At 35.7% G+C, this 18,326-nt stretch overlaps 1 protein-coding gene across 15 annotated transcripts in view; it reads right to left on the bottom strand.

Moving 5' to 3' along the window:
- PPIP5K2 (diphosphoinositol pentakisphosphate kinase 2) overlaps nucleotides 1-18,326 on the bottom strand; it is a 78,793-nt gene that overhangs the window by 16,808 nt on the left and 43,659 nt on the right. For 5 of the 15 annotated variants that reach the window (XM_049871617.1, XM_049871597.1, XM_049871607.1 and 2 more), the window contains exons 22-27: nucleotides 14,448-14,555; nucleotides 14,243-14,359; nucleotides 4,152-4,322; nucleotides 2,642-2,762; nucleotides 1,789-1,958; nucleotides 434-503 (exon numbers count right to left, since the gene is read on the bottom strand). In XM_049871617.1, the coding sequence (XP_049727574.1) occupies nucleotides 434-503; nucleotides 1,789-1,958; nucleotides 2,642-2,762; nucleotides 4,152-4,322; nucleotides 14,243-14,359; nucleotides 14,448-14,555 (757 nt within the window). Of the gene's footprint in view, nucleotides 1-433; nucleotides 504-1,788; nucleotides 1,963-2,641; nucleotides 2,763-4,151; nucleotides 4,323-14,242; nucleotides 14,360-14,447; nucleotides 14,556-18,326 lie in introns of all 15 variants that reach the window. The other 10 variants (XM_049871636.1, XM_049871629.1, XM_049871655.1 and 7 more) reach the window with 3 other exon arrangements.

Here is an 18,326-nt window from a genome sequence, read left to right as displayed (position 1 = left end):
ACAAATATATGCAAATAGGGTATGAAACACTTCCCACTTAAAAAATGTTTTTTTTTTTTTAAATTAGAAAGTAAAAAATCATTTTTTGCATACAATAGCATCTTTTCATCTTTATTAACTTGGAAAAAGGTTTCCTTCTTAAATTAAAACATGCTGAAATTTTCATTTATAAATTACAAGGTTAAAAACCAGCATTGACAACTGGACTATATCTTTTGAGTGCTTTATACAGTGGGCATTATTTTTTATTTATTTTATTGAAATTTTATTGTGCATTTTGAGTTGTACAACTGAAGATTTCTGAATTAGTACACATTAAGTAAAAACTAAAGCATAGCATTTGGTCATGCTTTCAACACTAAAGAATTTTACATTTGTGCACAACAGTGAGTATAAGTAGGATATGGAATAAAATTTTCATTGGACCACATACCTACAGGATTCTGCTTCTGTTCCACTAGATTTCTTGGTGTGCGCAGGTAATTTGCATTTTCAGATACAACCTGCACAATGAAAGCAAAATAAATGGAGTAACAACAGTACAATTAATTCAAAAGCCCATACTTCATATGCAGCCTGTTCCAGACAGACAAAGGTTAATAAGCTGTATGATAAATATTAGTAGAAATACACCAAACATGAAAGATCATGCAAGATCCCCTTCTGAAGGGAGTCCATTTCATATGAGGTCCTTGCAATGAAGTGGTGCGAAGCAGGCATTCAGAATGAAACATCATGTATGAAACAAGACAGATGAAAAGAAACAATTAATAACAGATTGATATAACTTCACTCTCTCTTAAATAGAAGCCAAATGCTCACTCTTAAACAGCTCCTGTATTTGAAGGGGGAAAAAACAACCACAAATAAAAGAAAAGACAGACAGAGACTGTTGAGGTCACCATACAATTACTGATCCATGCACGGGCTTTATCAGAGTAACCTTTAAATATTCACAGCCTTAATGGATACCGTAATCCCTTTTCCTATAATAGAGTACAATATATTTCCAAAAGGAAATTGCTGAAATTCTCAGAAAAGTCAGGTGTAACAGCAGACCTTCCATTGTAACAAAAACCACAGTATTTTAAGTTTCCAAATGTCATCACAGAAAGTCCTTCTGAAGTCATATTCCTTTTTTAACTCAAATTGTTGATGGGCACATACATACTTGCCCCCTCTTATTTTAAAGAAGTATTAAAATATTGTACAGCTCAAAGGAAGACATACTGTTACGTATTCCTTAAATTAGATAATTCTAGATAATGGAAGAGCAAGGAAGAGAATGACCAATACTAGACATATCCTGCTAGTCAGTACTGGGACACTGAAATTTTGGTATTTTTAAAAATGTTAACATTCTCAGCAAATTCCAAATGGAATCTAATTATTCAATTATGGAGGAAAAGAAAAATCATTAAATTTTCCTAATATAAAATTAAGTAATTTTGTTTCTGAAAGTTTGGGCAGACAACTAAGCCAAAGAGAGAATTTTCTTTCTCATTTAAAAAAATTCATTAACCAAGCTAAAGTTCCAGGAATGTAAAATGTATGATTTTTTTTTAATTCTGGATTTAAAACTCTCCCAGTAAAAATGCTAAACACATGCAATGCAAGTGGTTTCTGTGCCTCAAATACTGTCAGATATCACCAGCATTTTCAAATAAACTCCAAAACAGAAGGATTTACTCTGATGTAAAATACAAGGGATTAGATGTCCTCAAAGAGAGCTGTTTGTTGCTCTGAATGCAGGGAGGAAAAATGTTTAATGAAGTAAAGTTTAAAAACCTGTTGCCATGAGCCAAAAATACTGGATGTGAAAGCCAATGATTTGGGGGAGACAGGGGAAGAAGTGATTTGTTCCCCTGATCTGCGTCTTCGACGCCCAGTACCCACACCACTGGTATAATGCAGCCAGGTACCAGTACCCTCTGGGCTAGACACACTCAGGGGGCTCTCTTCCTGGAAGTGAGAAAGGGGGCAAAAAAAAAAAAAAAAAAAAAAAAGCAGAGCATGCAAAGTTAGATACAACAAAGCCAAATGATCAGAAAGAAAAAAAAATACAGTTTGTTTGCATTTGCTTATTAATTTTTCTAAAACTATTAAACAATAACTTGGGAGCCAAATATTTCAATATTTGAGAATTTCATAATGACTTATAAATCTAACTATATTGATAACAATTATAAGAAATACCTTATTATCTTAAATATATAAAATATTTATACTGCTTAATAGATAGTTGTTCTTTTACTCTCAAAGCTAAACAAATTTTAACCATTTTCTATTTTAATAACTTTTCTTAAATATAAAAGTTTTCTGCTTAATTTTAAATGTTCAGGAGGTTTTGTGCTATATCAGATGCACTTTTCAATTCAAAGCAAAAACTGCAAAGAATTTAAGAGATTTCAAAGTATAAACCCTGTGGGGGTTTAAAAAAAAATCTAGCAGGCATGAAAAAAAAATTCAGAGAGCATAAAATGGATTCAAACTGCACTTGTTTATACTTTCAGGCTATCTATCTGTTTAACCCCTCCAAAGATTATCTGTAGAGTTCAGTAGGCAAAACATGCAGCAAACATTCACATTTTACATGTTTGCGTGTTTAGATTTCAGATAGGGAGGACAGAGTAAAATCTACTTGCACAAAATGAAGAGAATAGTCTTTTTCTCTGTGTGTCTTTTGGAAGTACAAACGTCTGATATCCATGGAGATGGTGGGCGCTGGAAAAAGTCTTCAAGGTTTTACTTGAATAATTTACCTTATGAAAGTAAAAGTTTTAGCATGGCATAGACATAATCTCTTGAAAGCAACTATTTAACTATTTATGAGAAAAAGATTTTTAAATGTGTTCTGCATTTTACGAATTAATAAGGGCAGTGATTTTGGTGAAGATTTTTCAAATATAGGTAAGTTACAAACCACCAATACATTTGCTGTGTTTATGTAATAGGCTTTTTGGAGGTCAAAAGAGAGTGTTTAATGGGGAAATTCTCAACAATATGATTAGCTACAGATTGTTTTGTTCAACAACACATCAAAATCACTGCCCTCATATAAGTGGTAGTTTAGGCTTATATTAATATATGTCATTTCTTTGTTTTCTGAAATTAAGGATACCTGAACATAACCCAGCATTTCTGGTTTTTCAATTAGGCTATAATAGAACAAATAATTCCACAATTGTTAACCGCCTTCTTTTTATATTTACCTTAAAATATCATATTCAAGGGAACCTTAAGTAGGATACAATTTACATTATTTCTACCCATCAAATGCTGGATAATGTTATACCTAATTCCTCAGACTTGGCATATTTAAATATCAACAAAAAGTATTTTTCTAACTTAAAAGTTGACAGTTCTTTCTAACTTAAAGCTAATTTCTTGCTTTATACTTTTACTAGAGCATTTAGAAAACATTTATAAGCATTAACTTCAATCAGTAATAGAAGAATCATCCTACAGAGTACAAATAATCCCTAATAAAGGTATTGAAAGTATAAAAATGTACAGATGTCAAAGATTTACTCAACAAGCTCCATTCCAACTAATCAACTTTTCCTTTTATGTGTCATTTTAGTAGCTATTTAAGTGTTATTCTATTAGTGAGAATAAGAATTAGCCTAACCTATTTACTTGTAGATCTTAATATAAAGACAAAATTTTAAACTATATCATCAAATTCCATACTACTATATTGATTTCTGTAATGGGGCTAACAATGGGACTTGTGTATCTTAACCTGTAGTGTTGCTGGAAACAGTTGCTGCTAAAGCATCTTTATTATTAACTAAAAATTATTCCTGATCAATTAAATCAAATTAAAAAAAAAAAAGTCTTTATCTAAAAATAGCCTAAGTGACAAGTAAAATAAGTGAATCAGTTTATCACATTATTAGGAAAGCTTTAATATTTCTATGTATTCATGTTATATAAACTATATATAAAGCTCCAAGTTCTACAACTAATTTCTATATTTCCTAATTGCCTTTATACTTTTTGAAATTTATTTGAAAAATAGTTGAAGTTGACAATTAAAAATTCTGTTACATTTCTAAACTCCATAATTAAAGCTGTATTTTCTTTTCTGTTTTATTAAAATATAGTTAGTTTACTCTATGAAAAACATGTTATAACATTATACTTACTTCATTTGCAGCCATCTTCTTAGATCTTGGAAGTGGAGATTTTCTATGTATATGAATTGGCTCTGATACCATAGGTTTGAATAATATCACAGCTCGGTCAACCTCATCTTTTTTAGAAGTATGTGGTTCATCATCACTATCAATTTTAAGAGAACATCTCTTGCCTTCATTCTGCGGTCAGAAATACGACACTTTTTAAATTCAGGTAAGAAATAATCTCCTTTGATGAACAAAATCAACAACCAATGGTTATGGTCACTAGAAGTACATATAAAAGTCTGTTTATTTAAGTGAATTAATTTTAACTGAACACTTACAACAGCCTAGTTTTGTTGGATATCATGAGAAAGATGACATTGTCTCTGATTTCTGGAACTATATACACTCTATGGAAAAATTAAATAGTAAAATAACAACAAAACAAAGTGCTTAATTAAATTCCATCAAATGTCCAAATAATAACAATAAAAATGACAGTAAAAAATTGAACAACCAGAATGGAAATAATGAGTATGTTCATGCATTGTGAAGAACGTAACCAATGTCACTGAACCACTTGCATAGAAATTGTTGAATGGGAACCTAAACTGCTGTGTAAACCTTCACCAAAAACACAATAAAATATTATTTAAAAAAAAAATAAAAAGGACAGTAAAAAAGGATACAGATTAGTGTTGTTATACAGAAATGCCATCAAGCCAAGTGTAAAATAAAACAATATTTGAATTTATACATTTTACAATTTTAAATTCTATTCCATATATTTCTAAAAAATCTGAGGATTGCATTAAAAATGACAACCACTCAGTGATCCACTAAATATTTACTAACTGCTTATGATGTGCTAGCAATTGTACTAGGAGACAGATGAGCAAGATAAAGTTACACACCGAAAGAATCTCGTAGTATAGCATAAGTGACAGACAAGTTAAACTTCATATCAAATATCCATCTACAATAGAATGAATAAACTGAGGCATAGTAATATAATACAATGTACACTATAAAAGCAATAAGAATATACAAATTAAAGCTAAACACGACCACTACATGGATGAATTTCACAAACATAATGTCGACCAAAAGAAGCTAAACAGAAGTATATAAAAATCTTCATCAAACTGAGAATAAAAGGGAGCATCTTTAACCAAATAAGGGGTATCTAAAAACCTGAAGCAATCATCACAGTTAATAATAAAACATTAAAAGACGAAGAGTGCCCACCATCACTAAACCTAATCAGTATCTTACAGGACATATGTCACCATTCAAGATGATATGGTTATATGTATAGAAAATCCAAATGAATCTATGGATTAATTATCAGAATGAATAACAACATTTTAAAGAGTTACTATACAAAAAAGAGGCAAAATTCAATACGGCAGAAAAAACAAAATGAAATCTAAATAAACCATTTATAATGGCATCAAAAATATATATATATATAAAGAACCTAGGATTTACTCTGTCAAAGAAGGAACAAGATTTATGAAGAAAATCATAATTTCATCTAAAAGACACAAAGAATAAAGCCCAATGCTGTCGAGTTGATTCCGACTCATAGGGACCCTATAAGACAGAGCAGAACTGCCCCATAGGGTTTCCAAGGAACACTGGTGGATTCGAACTGCCCACCTTTTGGACAGCAGCCAAAAGCTTAACCACTACGACACTTGGGCTCCATACAAAGAATACTGAAATACACTCAGAAATATAACAGCTTTGGATTAGATGACCTAATACTATAAAAGTATTATTTCTCCCCAAACGGATCTGCAGAGTTAATGTAATTCCATTCAAAATTTCAAACATTTCTCTTTAGAACATTACAAGATCATTATAAAATTTACATAGGAATGTAAGAGCCTTGGTATATCCAAGATAATTGTGAATAACAACAAAGCTGGAGGGAGTTTGCTACCAAGACTGTGGTACTGGGCCAGAGAGAGACAAACAGACCAATGGAACCACACTAAGAATCCCAGAAACCAACCTACCAATACATGGACACAATACATGTCTGCAGTATCAGAAGTGGCACAGCAGATAGTAGTGAAAAGATGAGTTATTCAATAAATGATGACAGGCTTAATTATCTATATAGGGGAAAAATAAAACTGAGCTGTATACCTCACACACCATGTCCAAAAACGTCAATTTTAGTGGATTAACAAGAGAGGAAAATGATGTCAGAAGGAAGAGCTGAAGGAAGGAATAAAGAACAACAGGAATGGTAAATATGTGGATAGATTTAAATTGACTTAGAATACATAAGATAAAAGAAAGTATTTGGAAAAGAATAAGATGTATATAATTTTGCAACAACACCAACAGCAACCAAAGGGGAAAAAAATGTGTGTGGTTACATATCTATTTATATATGCACACGTGTATAAAAACAAAACAAAAAAAAAAACCCTGTTGCCATCGAGCCAATCCTGACTCATAGCAACCCTATAGGACAGAGTAGAACTTCCCCATGGGTCTCCAAGGAGTGCATGGTGGATTCGAACTGCTGACCTTTTGGTTAGCAGCCGTAGCTCTTAACCACTATTCCACCAGGGTTTCCTTATATGAGTATATATATATGTGTGTATACATACATTTACACACAGAGATGTCTGTATATGCAGGTATGTGTGCGCATGCATATATATTCACATACACAATAAAACACAGAGAACACAGTTACAGAAAATTCTCAGACATAACCAAGGAAAAATCAAACCAAATACATTTGACATAGAGTTGATTTTGACTCATAGCAAGCCTATAGAACAGAGTAAAACTGCAAAATAGAGTTTCCAAGGCTGTAATCTTTATGGAAGCAGACTGCCACATCTTTCTCCTGCAGAGTAGCTGGTGGGCTCAAACCACTGACCATCTGGTTAGCAGCCAATCACTTAACCACTGTACCAGCAGGGCTCCTCGAAATAACCAAACACCTTGTGAATTTGGTTGTCTGGTTTGAAGGCTAAGGACTATAGTCTCATGGGACAACTTGGTTAATTGGCATAATATAGCTCACGAAGTTTATGTTCTACATCGTAGCTTGGTGAGTAGTGTTTGGGGTCTTAAAAGCTTGTAAGTGGCCATCTAAGATACAACTATAGGTCTCTACTCGTCCAGTGCAAAAAGAAAGAAGGAAAACAAGGCTCGAGAAGAAACTAGTTTACAGGTCTAAAAGACTACATGAACCACGGACTCATCTACCCTAAGGCCAGGAGAGCTAGATGGTGCCCAGCTACGACTACCAACTGTTCTGATCAGGGCCACAGCAGAAGGTTCCTAACTGAATGGGAGAAAAATGTGAAACAGAACTCAAATTCTTAAAAAGTCCAGACTTAATGGACCAGTTGAGACCAGAGGACTCCCTGAGACTACCACCCAGAGAAACCCTGTAAATATGAACCAAAACTATCCTGAGATTACCTTTTAGCTAAATAACAGATTAGCTCATAAAATAAAGAGTATAACCTGTGAATACTGCGCTCCTTTTAAAAAAAATCATCTACTGGGGCAAAATGGTCAACAATCCCTCTAAAGTAAACATGAGAAGGTAAGGGGGCAGGGAAACTAGATTACTGAAAATGGAACAACCAGAATGGAATTGATGAGACTGTTGACATATTGTGAATAATGTAACTAAGGCCACTAAATAATTACTGTAGAAACTGTTAAATAGTGAAGTAATTTGCTGTGTAATCTCTCACCGAAAACAATAAAATGTAATTAAAAAAAAACATTCTGTATACATGCTTAGAATAGACTCAGCCACTATTCTAACACCACTGATATTCTAAAAATTCTAATATCCCCAAACTAAATGAATATTGACTATAAATAATAATCAAATTATCTATGAACTCTAACTAAAATACAATCTTGCTAGGCTGGATAAAAAAATAAAACCTAAGTATATGCTGTTTAAAGGAGACTGTCATGGATTGAACTGTGTCCCCCTAAAACATCTGTCAACTTGACTTGTCAATCTGTCAGTGATTCCCAGTATTGTATGATTGTTTACCATTTTGTCATCTGATGTGATTTCCCTATGTGTTGTAAATCCTATCACTATGATGTAATGAGACAGATTGTTGTTGTCGTTAGGTGCCGTCGAATTGGTTCCAACTCATAGCATCCCTACGCACAACAGAACGAAACACTGCCTGGTCCTGCGCCATCCTTACAATCGTTGTTATGCTTGAGCTCACTGTTGCAGCCACTGTGTCAATCTACCTCGTTGAGGGTCTTCCTCTTTTCCTCTGACCCTGTACTCTGCCAAGCATGATGTCCGTTTCCAGGGACTGATCCCCCCTGACAACATGTCTAAAGTATGTAAGACGCAGTTTCGCCATCCTCGCCTCTAAGGAGCATTCTGGTCGCACCTCTTCCAAGACAGATTTGTTCGTTCTTTTGGCAGTCCATGGTATATTCAATATTCTTCATCAACACCACAATTCAAAAGCATCAACTCTTCTTCTGTCTTCCTCATTCATTGTCCAGCTTTCACATGCACGTGATGTGATTGAAAATACCATGGCTTGGGTCAGGCGCACCTTAGTCTTCAGGGTGACATCTTTGCTCTTCAACACTTTCAAGAGGTCCTTTGCAGCAGATTTGCCCAATGCAACGCGTCTTTTGATTTCTTGACTGCTGCTTCCATAGCTGTTGATTGTGGATCCAAGTAAAATGAAATCCTTGACAACTTCAATCTTTTCTCCATTTATCATGATGTTGTTCATTGGTCCAGTTGTGAGGATTTTTGTTTTCTTTATGTTGAGGTGTAATCCATACTGAAGGATGTGGTCTTTGATCTTCATTAGTAACAGCTACAGGTCCTCTTCACTTTCAGCAAGCAAGGTTGTGTCATCTGCATAACATATTAGTGGCAGTTATACTGATAAGATCTACAAGACCAGATAGTATCATAAGCCAATCTCTTTTGAGATATAAAAGACAGAAGGAAGCAGAGAGACATGGGGACCTCATACCATCGAGAAAGCAGTGCAGGGAGCAGAGCACATCCTTTAGACCTGAGGTTCCTGCACTGAGATGGTCCCACACCAAAGGAAGATTGATGACAATGATCTTCCTCCGGAGCCAAAAGAGAGTGAAAGCGTTCCCCTGGAGGTGGCAACCTGAATTCGGACTTCTCTAGCCTATTGGACTGTGAGAGAATACACTCTTTGTTAAAGCCATCCACTTGTGGTATTTCTGTTATAGAAGCATTAGATGACTAAAAGAGACACACCATAAATACATAAATCCATAAATGTTGACAGTAAAAGTACAGAAACAGATGCATCGCTTAATCTTTCTCACTGAGATTCCTAATACACTAGCAGCCATTGTATGGAATTAACTTCTTTACTATGCATCTGAAATTTCAGAACACTTAATTGTGCTCTTGTGGAACCTGTACATACATCAAGAGGTGTGAACAAAACAAGAGGATACTGAGTGGTTCAAAACTGGAAAAGGTGTGCAGCAGGGTTGTATCCTTTCACCTTATTCAATCTGTATGGTGAATAAACAATTCAAGAAACCAGACTATATGAAGAAAAATGTGGCATCAGGACTAAAGGAAGAAAACCTGTGACAGGCAAATGACATAACCTTATTTGTTGAAACTGAACGTGAGCTAATGCATTTAATAACAAAAGTCAAAGACTACAGCCTTCAGTATGGATTACATCTCAATATAAAGAAAAGAAAAATCCCCACAACTGGACTGGTAAATAACATCACGATAAATGCAGAAGAAACTGAAATTGTCAATGATTTCAATCTACTTGGATTAACAATCAACGTCCATGGAAGCAGCAATGAAGAAATCAAACGACATACTGCATTGCGAAAATCTGCTGCAAAAGACCTCTTTAAGGTTTTAAAAAGCAAAGATGTCACTTTGATGACTAAGGTGCATCTGCTCCAAGCCATGGTCTCTTCAATCACCTCATATTTTCGTGAAACTGGATAATGCAAAAGGAAGACAGAAGAATTGATTCATTTGAATTGTGGTGCTGATGAAGAATGCTGAATATAATGTGGACTGTCGGAAGAACAAACAAATGAGTCTTAGGAGGAAGACAGCCAGAATGTGCCTTAGAAGCAAGGATGGCAAGTCTTTTAATTTGATTATTTTGCACACATCAACAAGAAAAACTAACTGCAGAAAAGAATATCATATTTGGTAAAATAGATGGTTAACTAAAACAAGAGAAACCCTCAATTAGCTGGACTGACACAGTAGCTGCAATAATGGACTCAAACATACTAATGATCATAAAGGACCTATATGTTCAAGCCAAAACCATAAAGTTCTTGGAAGAAAACATAGGGACAAAACTATGGAACCTGTTATTTTTTTTAATGACATATTATCGAATACTACTACAAATGCAAGAGTAGTAGAAGATAAAATAGATAACTGGAACCTGATAAAAATTAAACACACTGATCGAAGGATTTTATCAAAGGAATAAAAAGACAACCTACAGACTGGAAAAAATCTTCAGGAATGACACATCTGATAAGGGTCTAATCTATACAATACACAGAAAACTTCAATAGCTCAACAACAAAAAGACAACCCAATTAAAAAAAGGGCAAAAGACATGAATAGACACTTGAACAAAGAGGACATTCAGCAACCAGCGAACACATGAAAAGATGCTAGCAATCTTAAGTCATTAAACCAAACCAAACTCGCTGCCGTTGAGTCAATTCCAACTCACGGAAACCCTAAAGGACACAGTAGAACTACCCTATAAGGTTTCTAAGGAGCGCCTGGTGGATTTGAACTGCCAACCTTTTGGTTACGAGCTGTAGCTCTTAACCACTACACAACCAGGGTTTCCCTTAAACCATTAGAGAGATGCACATCAAAACAACAATGAGATACCATCTTACCCATGATAAAATGGCAGTGATCTCAGAAATAGAAAACAACAAATGCTGGTGAGGAAGTGGGAAGACTGAACCCTTATGCACTGCTGGTAGAATGGTAAAATGGTCCAATCATTACGGAAAATGCTAATGCTTCCTCAAAAAACCAGAAATATAGGAGGCGGGGCCAAGATGGCGAAGTAGTCAGACACTTCCTGTGGTCCCTCTTACAACAAAGACCTGAAAAAACGAGTGAATTGATTATATATGACAGTCTGGGAGTCCTGAACATCAAGAGCAAAGTTGAGGAGTTGGACTGAGCAGCAGGGGGAGGGAGAGACGGTTCAGAAGCAGCGAGAAGCTGCCAGACCTAACCTGGTAGGAACTGGCACCCCGCAGGCTGGATCAACTGTTGTGAACACGGTGAGGCGAGCCGTGGTGTTCAGGACGTGTTTTCCACATTGGGAGAGACCGAGCAGCGAAGAGTCCACTCATGCCTCCAGAGACAGCAAAAGGCAATGCTCAATTGGTAAAAGATAAGTACGTGTGTCTAAGCTATCGTGTACATCAGAAAACACCCCTTTGGGAAATAACTCTCTCCCATTTACCTGACCTGTCCCTGCTCGACACTGGGTCCTGAGCTGGCTTCAGTGACAGCTGGTTTCCCTGGGTCGGAAGTAGGACCTGTCCCGAACCCTGAGCCATTCTCCTGGCCTTGGAGACAGAACAAATTAATAAACAGGGAAAAAATAATATGCCAACTCCCCTAAGCTGGGAACTCAGGGCAGAAACAGCTCCCTTCCCTAGACACAGGCATAAGGGGTTCATAGACTTTGAAAGCCTTTTGCCCCTGCATAGACCTGTGTGGGCCTATTTCAACAGCGTGGGTGCTCATTAGCACAGTACAACAGGGTATATACCTGAAGTCTAACTTCAACTGCTTCAACTATATGTTGGAGAAGCAATTTCATGATGTTTGATGTTGCCCTGCCTATTAAGCAGGGTCCTCACCTACCCACATCAGGGGTCTAAGGACTGGTGGCTCCACCCATATCACCTAGCCACCCACAACAGAGGTCCAAGAATAAGTGGTGTCTGCCAGCCCTTACAACCAACAGCACTGGGTGCCCATAGTCCGGATGCGAAACTCACCTACCTATGTGCTCTAGGGAACAGGGACACGCTTTCCTCACAGACACTCAGTGGCAGTTGTCAGCCCCCTGCCTTGCTCAGCATGTGACCCCCTACTGCAGCCAGATACCTGTACCTATACCAATCACCCCTGTTCATCTAAGACTGTAGGTGAGTGCCTATACCACACACTTGGACACCTGAGCTAAATCCATACAAGAAAAGTAAACAGACTCCTGGGCTCATACACATAGTAACAGCTCTAACTACCTGGTGCCAGGATGTTAGAGCTTCAAAGGAGCCAATAATCAAACTACCTCAGTCAAGCAGCCTATTTGGGCATATCAAAACAAAAAAAGAAGCTACGACATAGTAAGCAAACATAAAATAAATAAATACAATAACTTATTGATGGCTCAGAGACAACCAAACCTACTGCCATTGAGTCGATTCCAACTTAGAGCAACACTATAGGACGGAGTAGAACTGCCCCATAGAGTTTCCAAGGAGCACCTGGCAGATTCAAACTGCCGACCTCTTGGTTAGCAGCCGTAGTACTTAACCACTACGCCACCAGGGTTTCCTCTGAGACAACAGTCAATATCAAATCATGTAAAGAGACAGACCATGATGGCTTCAGCAAGCTCCCAAAACAATGAATCAAGAAATCTTCCAGATGAAGAGAACTTCCTGGAACTACCAGATATAGAACACAAAAGATTAATATACAGAACTCTTCAAGAAATCAGGAAGGAGATCCGGCAAAATGTAGAACAAGCCAAGGAACGTACAGACATAGCATTAGAGGACCTTAAGTAGAGAAGAATCCATAGAGACACCAAACAGAAATCCAGAGGTTTAACAATAAAATTTCAGAATTAGAAAACTCAATAGAAAATTACTGGAGCAGAACTGAGGAAATGGAAGTCAGAATTGATGAGATTGAAGATAAAGCACTTGGCACCAATATATTTGAAGAAAAATCAGGTAACAGAATTAAAAAAAATGAAGAAACCCTAAGAGTTATGTGGGACTCTATCAAGAGGAATAAACTACGAGTGACTGGAGTACTGGAGCGGGGCTGGGGATAACAGAAGACACAGAGAGAATTGCTGAAAATTCATTGGCAAGTCTTCCCTGATACTGTGAAAAATAAGAAGATACCTATCCAAGATGTTCATCGAACCCCACACAAGGTAGATCCCAAAAGTCACCAAGGCATATTATAAGCAAACTTGGCAAAATCAAAGATAGAGAATTCTAAGAGCGGCTAGGGATAAACGAAAAGTCACCTACAAAGTAGAGTCAATAAGACTAAGCTGGGAATACTCAGCAGGAACCATGTAGGCAAGAAGGCAATGGATGACATACATAAAGCCTTCAAGGAAAAAAAACTGCCAGCCAAGAATTATGTATCCAGCAAAACTGTCTCTCAAATATGATGTTGAAATTAAGGCATTTCCAGATGACTTGGTTGGTTGTTTCACAACTGTGTTCATTTGGTGATACTTTATTAAGCTAGATACTGATGATGTAGGTACTTTTATCAATATGTATTATACTTTACCAAGGAAGTTTTAAAAATGAGTATAAATCTAATTTCAGAAGGTTAGTGTAAGGATTAAAAGACATTAATTCATACCCAAAGACTTAGCACATAATAGTCCTCAAGTAAAACAACAACAAAAAACCAAAAACTATAGCTACCCATTATAAGGAAACCCCGGTGGTGCAGTGGCTAAGTGCTACAGCTGCTAATCAAAGGGTCTGCAGTTCAAATCTGCTAGGTGCTTTTCTTTGAAACTCTATGAAGCAGTTCTACTCTGTCCTATACGGTTGCTATTGTAAACTTGGTCTTGAAATCCAAAACACACTAAATAAAAGATAAAGTTCATAAGCATCCTAATATGCATAAGGATGTTATATATCTGAATCATACTTAAAAAGTTTAAACCATCTTGCTTTTTAGTAGAGGTAAGAATTACATTATATAACAGAAAACTATAAAAACCTCACAAAAATATAGAATTGTAATAACCAAGCACTGAGAGGTACATCTTCATTACCTCTCTGGAAGCTGGTCTATATCCATAGCCAGATGGCAAATTTTTATCTTCTTCACATCCTTTGGCTCCTGGACTAAAATGTAATTCAACATGAAAGCGTTCCTCTGAGGAAAGATCCTAAAAAATATGACAAAACATTTTTAAAATGAGGAACTTTAAGCTATTCATTTACCTGTGGTAACTAATGTAAATCAAGGACTGTTACCTTGTTAGGATCCTCATAAAGCATGATAACAATCTGAGTCATGTAGTTGAGTTCATTGACAACATTTAAATAATCCATAGCTCGTTTCCACTGTTCATCCTTTGATTCCTGAGCAAAAGGTATAGATAAGTATTTTCTTGTGTTGCATTACCTGAAAGTCATTCTATTTTCATTATGGTAGTTTGTTTAATTGAGTGATGCCATACAAATAAGGTGAATACTTATCACCTCATGCTCATGATATTTCAAAACAACTGCTCCATATTTAAAAGTCTCAATAAGTTAGTTAGGTTTATTTAAGTAAATTATTTAAAAAATCTCTTACCAGTATTAGTGACTCCAGGGGTAACTTCTTTTTAAAACTGCTTTCAGGTAAATTAAAATAATCTCTTGGAATATAACACACACTATTGAGTTCTGAGGTAAAAGGCAGTTTTTAGACTCCTAAGTCCCAAAGTACCTAGTGTAGTACCATGCTTCATAAATTCAAAACAATATCCTGTAAGAGTGTGCTATTTTTTTCCCCATCAACAGTTTGTATATCCAATAGATGCCTACTCAATAAATACCCCTCATTACAATGCAGTATTATTAAAAATCAGCAAAACGAGTATGTAGACTCTACCGATCTCACTACCTTCTCCATTTCTCCACCTTCATTTGGAGAATCATCAGTCTTTAAATATGTAATCATAAAGCATCAGAACTGAAAGGAATCTTAAAGAACACACATCACAAGCATTCAAAGTACAAAGTTCTATCTAGGGAGATAAAACTATTTAAGGTGCAAACAGTCAATAGGGTCTACTAACACATAATCACAGATAGCTTTTTTAATCTTCCATGTGTCATAAGCATAACAAGCATATAAAAGCACCCAACAATTTCTCTATATAATATTTTGGACTTTAGTATACAACGTGCCTTGTCTTACACATAAAATTTGATATGCAAAAGCCCAAACTTCTAAGACTACATGTTAATTACTTGTTAAAAAAAATTCAGTAGAGATTTCTATTTTAAATTTAGATGTACCTTCCTGAAGCATTCTCCTCTTGAAGTTTTTAGAAGAATAAAGTTAAATGAACATCATGTAATTATATGCATTCTTAGCTTCATTTCAACAAATGGCTATTTACACAGCTAAATGCTCTGACCAAGCCATCAGGGCAACTACTCCTGACTAAGCAACGTTTCAGAGTAAAAACTGCAGCTATGTGGGTGTGCATGTGTGTATATAGATGTTCACGTGTGCAATTATCCATATTTTTTTCCAAAATTGAGAAAGGAAAATATAAATTAGCATACCATTACTAAGCTTCACTAAATGTAAATTATTTTAAATGACTAAGTTTAAATAATAAAAATTTCCATTAGGTAACCAGATCTATTAAGACTTTATGAACCAGATTATAAACAAGAATGCCATCTAATATAATTCAGTGTTGCAATCATAGAGTAGATAAAGGTATCACATTTATTACTTTTAGATTTTTAAAAAGAATAATGTCAGTTAGATACTGAATTATGGTTAAAGAATTTTTTTTTTTTTTAATTAGACAAAAGAGATTCTAGTATGGATTTTAATTTTCGCTTAAATAATTACATTTTTTTCCCCTGGAATAACAGATTTTTAAAAGAATCAAGTTAAACAATTTTTGTTTTAGAAATGGAGCCTGACTTCAATAGATGCCCCAAAAACTCTAGCTCTACTGCCACCATTCTAGTCCAAACTATAGCACCTCTCCTTCAGACCACTGTAATACCTTCCTAACTGCTTTCCTCATATCCACTCACATCCCTCTATTCTCCACACAGCATCCAAAGCCACTTATTCCCCTTCTAAACACCTTTCAATGGCTCGCAACCCCCTTAGAATACAAGGTCCTGGCTCTCCAACACTGTTTGTTGCCACTTTATCACCTACTACTATGCTCTAGCCACAGGCCTTCTATTGGTTCCTGCATTCTTCATGCTCTTTCTACTTCCTAAATATGTGCAAGGTGGTAAAAAGAGGTTCATGAGACAGAATATACCCCTCCTCCCCCAAAAATAATTTCATAATTACCATTGGTATATAAACTTTTGCCTTGCTAATTAGGAGTCATTTCTTTTTTTCATTCACAGTATCTTTCATTAAAGTTCCACTAATTCCCATATGTATGCAAGAGATGTCATTTTGCTATTTAATAGGACAAAGAAGAAACCAAATCAAGAGGAAAACAAACATATTGATTGGAAAAATTCGATGGGAACGAAACAGTGAAAAGCATTCTGGTAACTTTGATAATATTTATTCAACAAGGCCTAATAATAATAATTAGGAATCAAGAGATATCTATCAAATCTTCATTACAAATTTTATTGCCCTTTATTTAAAAAATACTTAAGAAAACAAAGTAGAAATAATTTTCTTTTAAAGATCACTTTGTACATAGATGTGTATAGAGGTATACATCATTATACACAAAGAAAAATAAAGGAAAATTCTTATCTTTTTGCAAGTTTAGAGATGGCTGAAAAGATATTTTTGATATGTAGTAGCAGAAGTGACAGTGTATTCCAAGGACTCCATGGTTTGAATATAATAAGAAAGGGGGTATTAAAAATTCTCAGTCTATTTTGACATCCTAAATCCAATCCCTAAAATGCCAGTTCCTTCATCTTTTAAGCATAAACTCTCTAGGAATCTAATCACTGCCTCAGCTGTCTTTTATATCCTGACTTCCTATTGCTATATCTCTAACCCAAACCTCTATCCTCACATATGAAACTATATATTGATCATTTACAGTTTACTGGCCTACACACCCTTCACCTTGTCTAAAAGTAAACTCACTGCTTCCCTCGTTACACCTTTTCTTCCCCAAGTGTCACTTATCGCAGTGAATATGATTATTTACCAAATTATCCAAGATAGAAATATAGGAATCTTTCTTCTTTTTTCCTTCCTTATCTTTTGTATCAGTAGCACTGTAAGGGCCTGGAGGAGAGTGTTGATGAAAGCCTAAAAAGTCTAAATGTAAGACCATTAATGAAAGCCTTAAGGCCCTTAAGGAGGTTGTTGGTGAGGTAAGAAAAATGTCATTGGGAGCTAGAGGAAAAAGAACCCTTACAATGTAGTGGCAGAAAACGTAGAAACACTGTAGCCTGTAGACAAAGAGAAAATAGGATGCATAACTAATGAACTCAATAAGATAGCTATGTAGATTTCCAAGAATACTAGAAGTGTTACAAGCTTCTTCTGTCTGTGATAAAATATGTGAGAAGAGATAAACTAAAGGACAAAGTGTTAATTATAAAGGAGCCAGGACTGGCTGGATTCAAAAATAAACTTGTTTCTCATTCCCAGCCTCTCCAGAGGACAAACAATGCTATAATTAAAAAAGTGACTTCCAGGCAGAGAACAAATACAGGGTTCTGTCAGGAAAACATGGCTTCATCTTTACACCAAGGATATGGATGTAAAACCCTTTATTAAGACGTCAGGATCTCTGGAAAGATGGTGGCAAGAGCAGGTCTAAAATCTTGAGCCTCCCACACAAGCACCAAGAAAAGCAACTAGAAATCTATACTCAACCCTCTAAGAACTCTGAAAAAGGAGGCTAATGATAGAAGCAACAAGCTGCAAATTGAAGCAAAATAAGGGCAAATTTTAAATAGTAAGAAAATCTCTTTTTCCACTGTACCCATCCCTGCCTGTTCTGGCAGCCATCTGACTGCTGTGTAGCCCTAGCCACAGGTACACTTGACCCACAGCTCTCTTTGTACATAAAAAGGGCCCTAATCTCTAGCTCCAAAATAAATAGAACAGATCCTGCTGTCAGGCTGTTTAATGTGTATGGGAGCAGTCTGAGGAACTAAAACCTCAGTCTGGTC

The sequence above is a fragment of the Elephas maximus genome, chromosome 2, assembly GCF_024166365.1.
Source record: "Elephas maximus indicus isolate mEleMax1 chromosome 2, mEleMax1 primary haplotype, whole genome shotgun sequence".
Lineage (NCBI taxonomy): Eukaryota > Metazoa > Chordata > Mammalia > Proboscidea > Elephantidae > Elephas > Elephas maximus.
The sequence above is the reverse complement of the archived record's forward strand: the minus strand, read 5'-3'. Positions and strand labels throughout refer to the sequence as shown.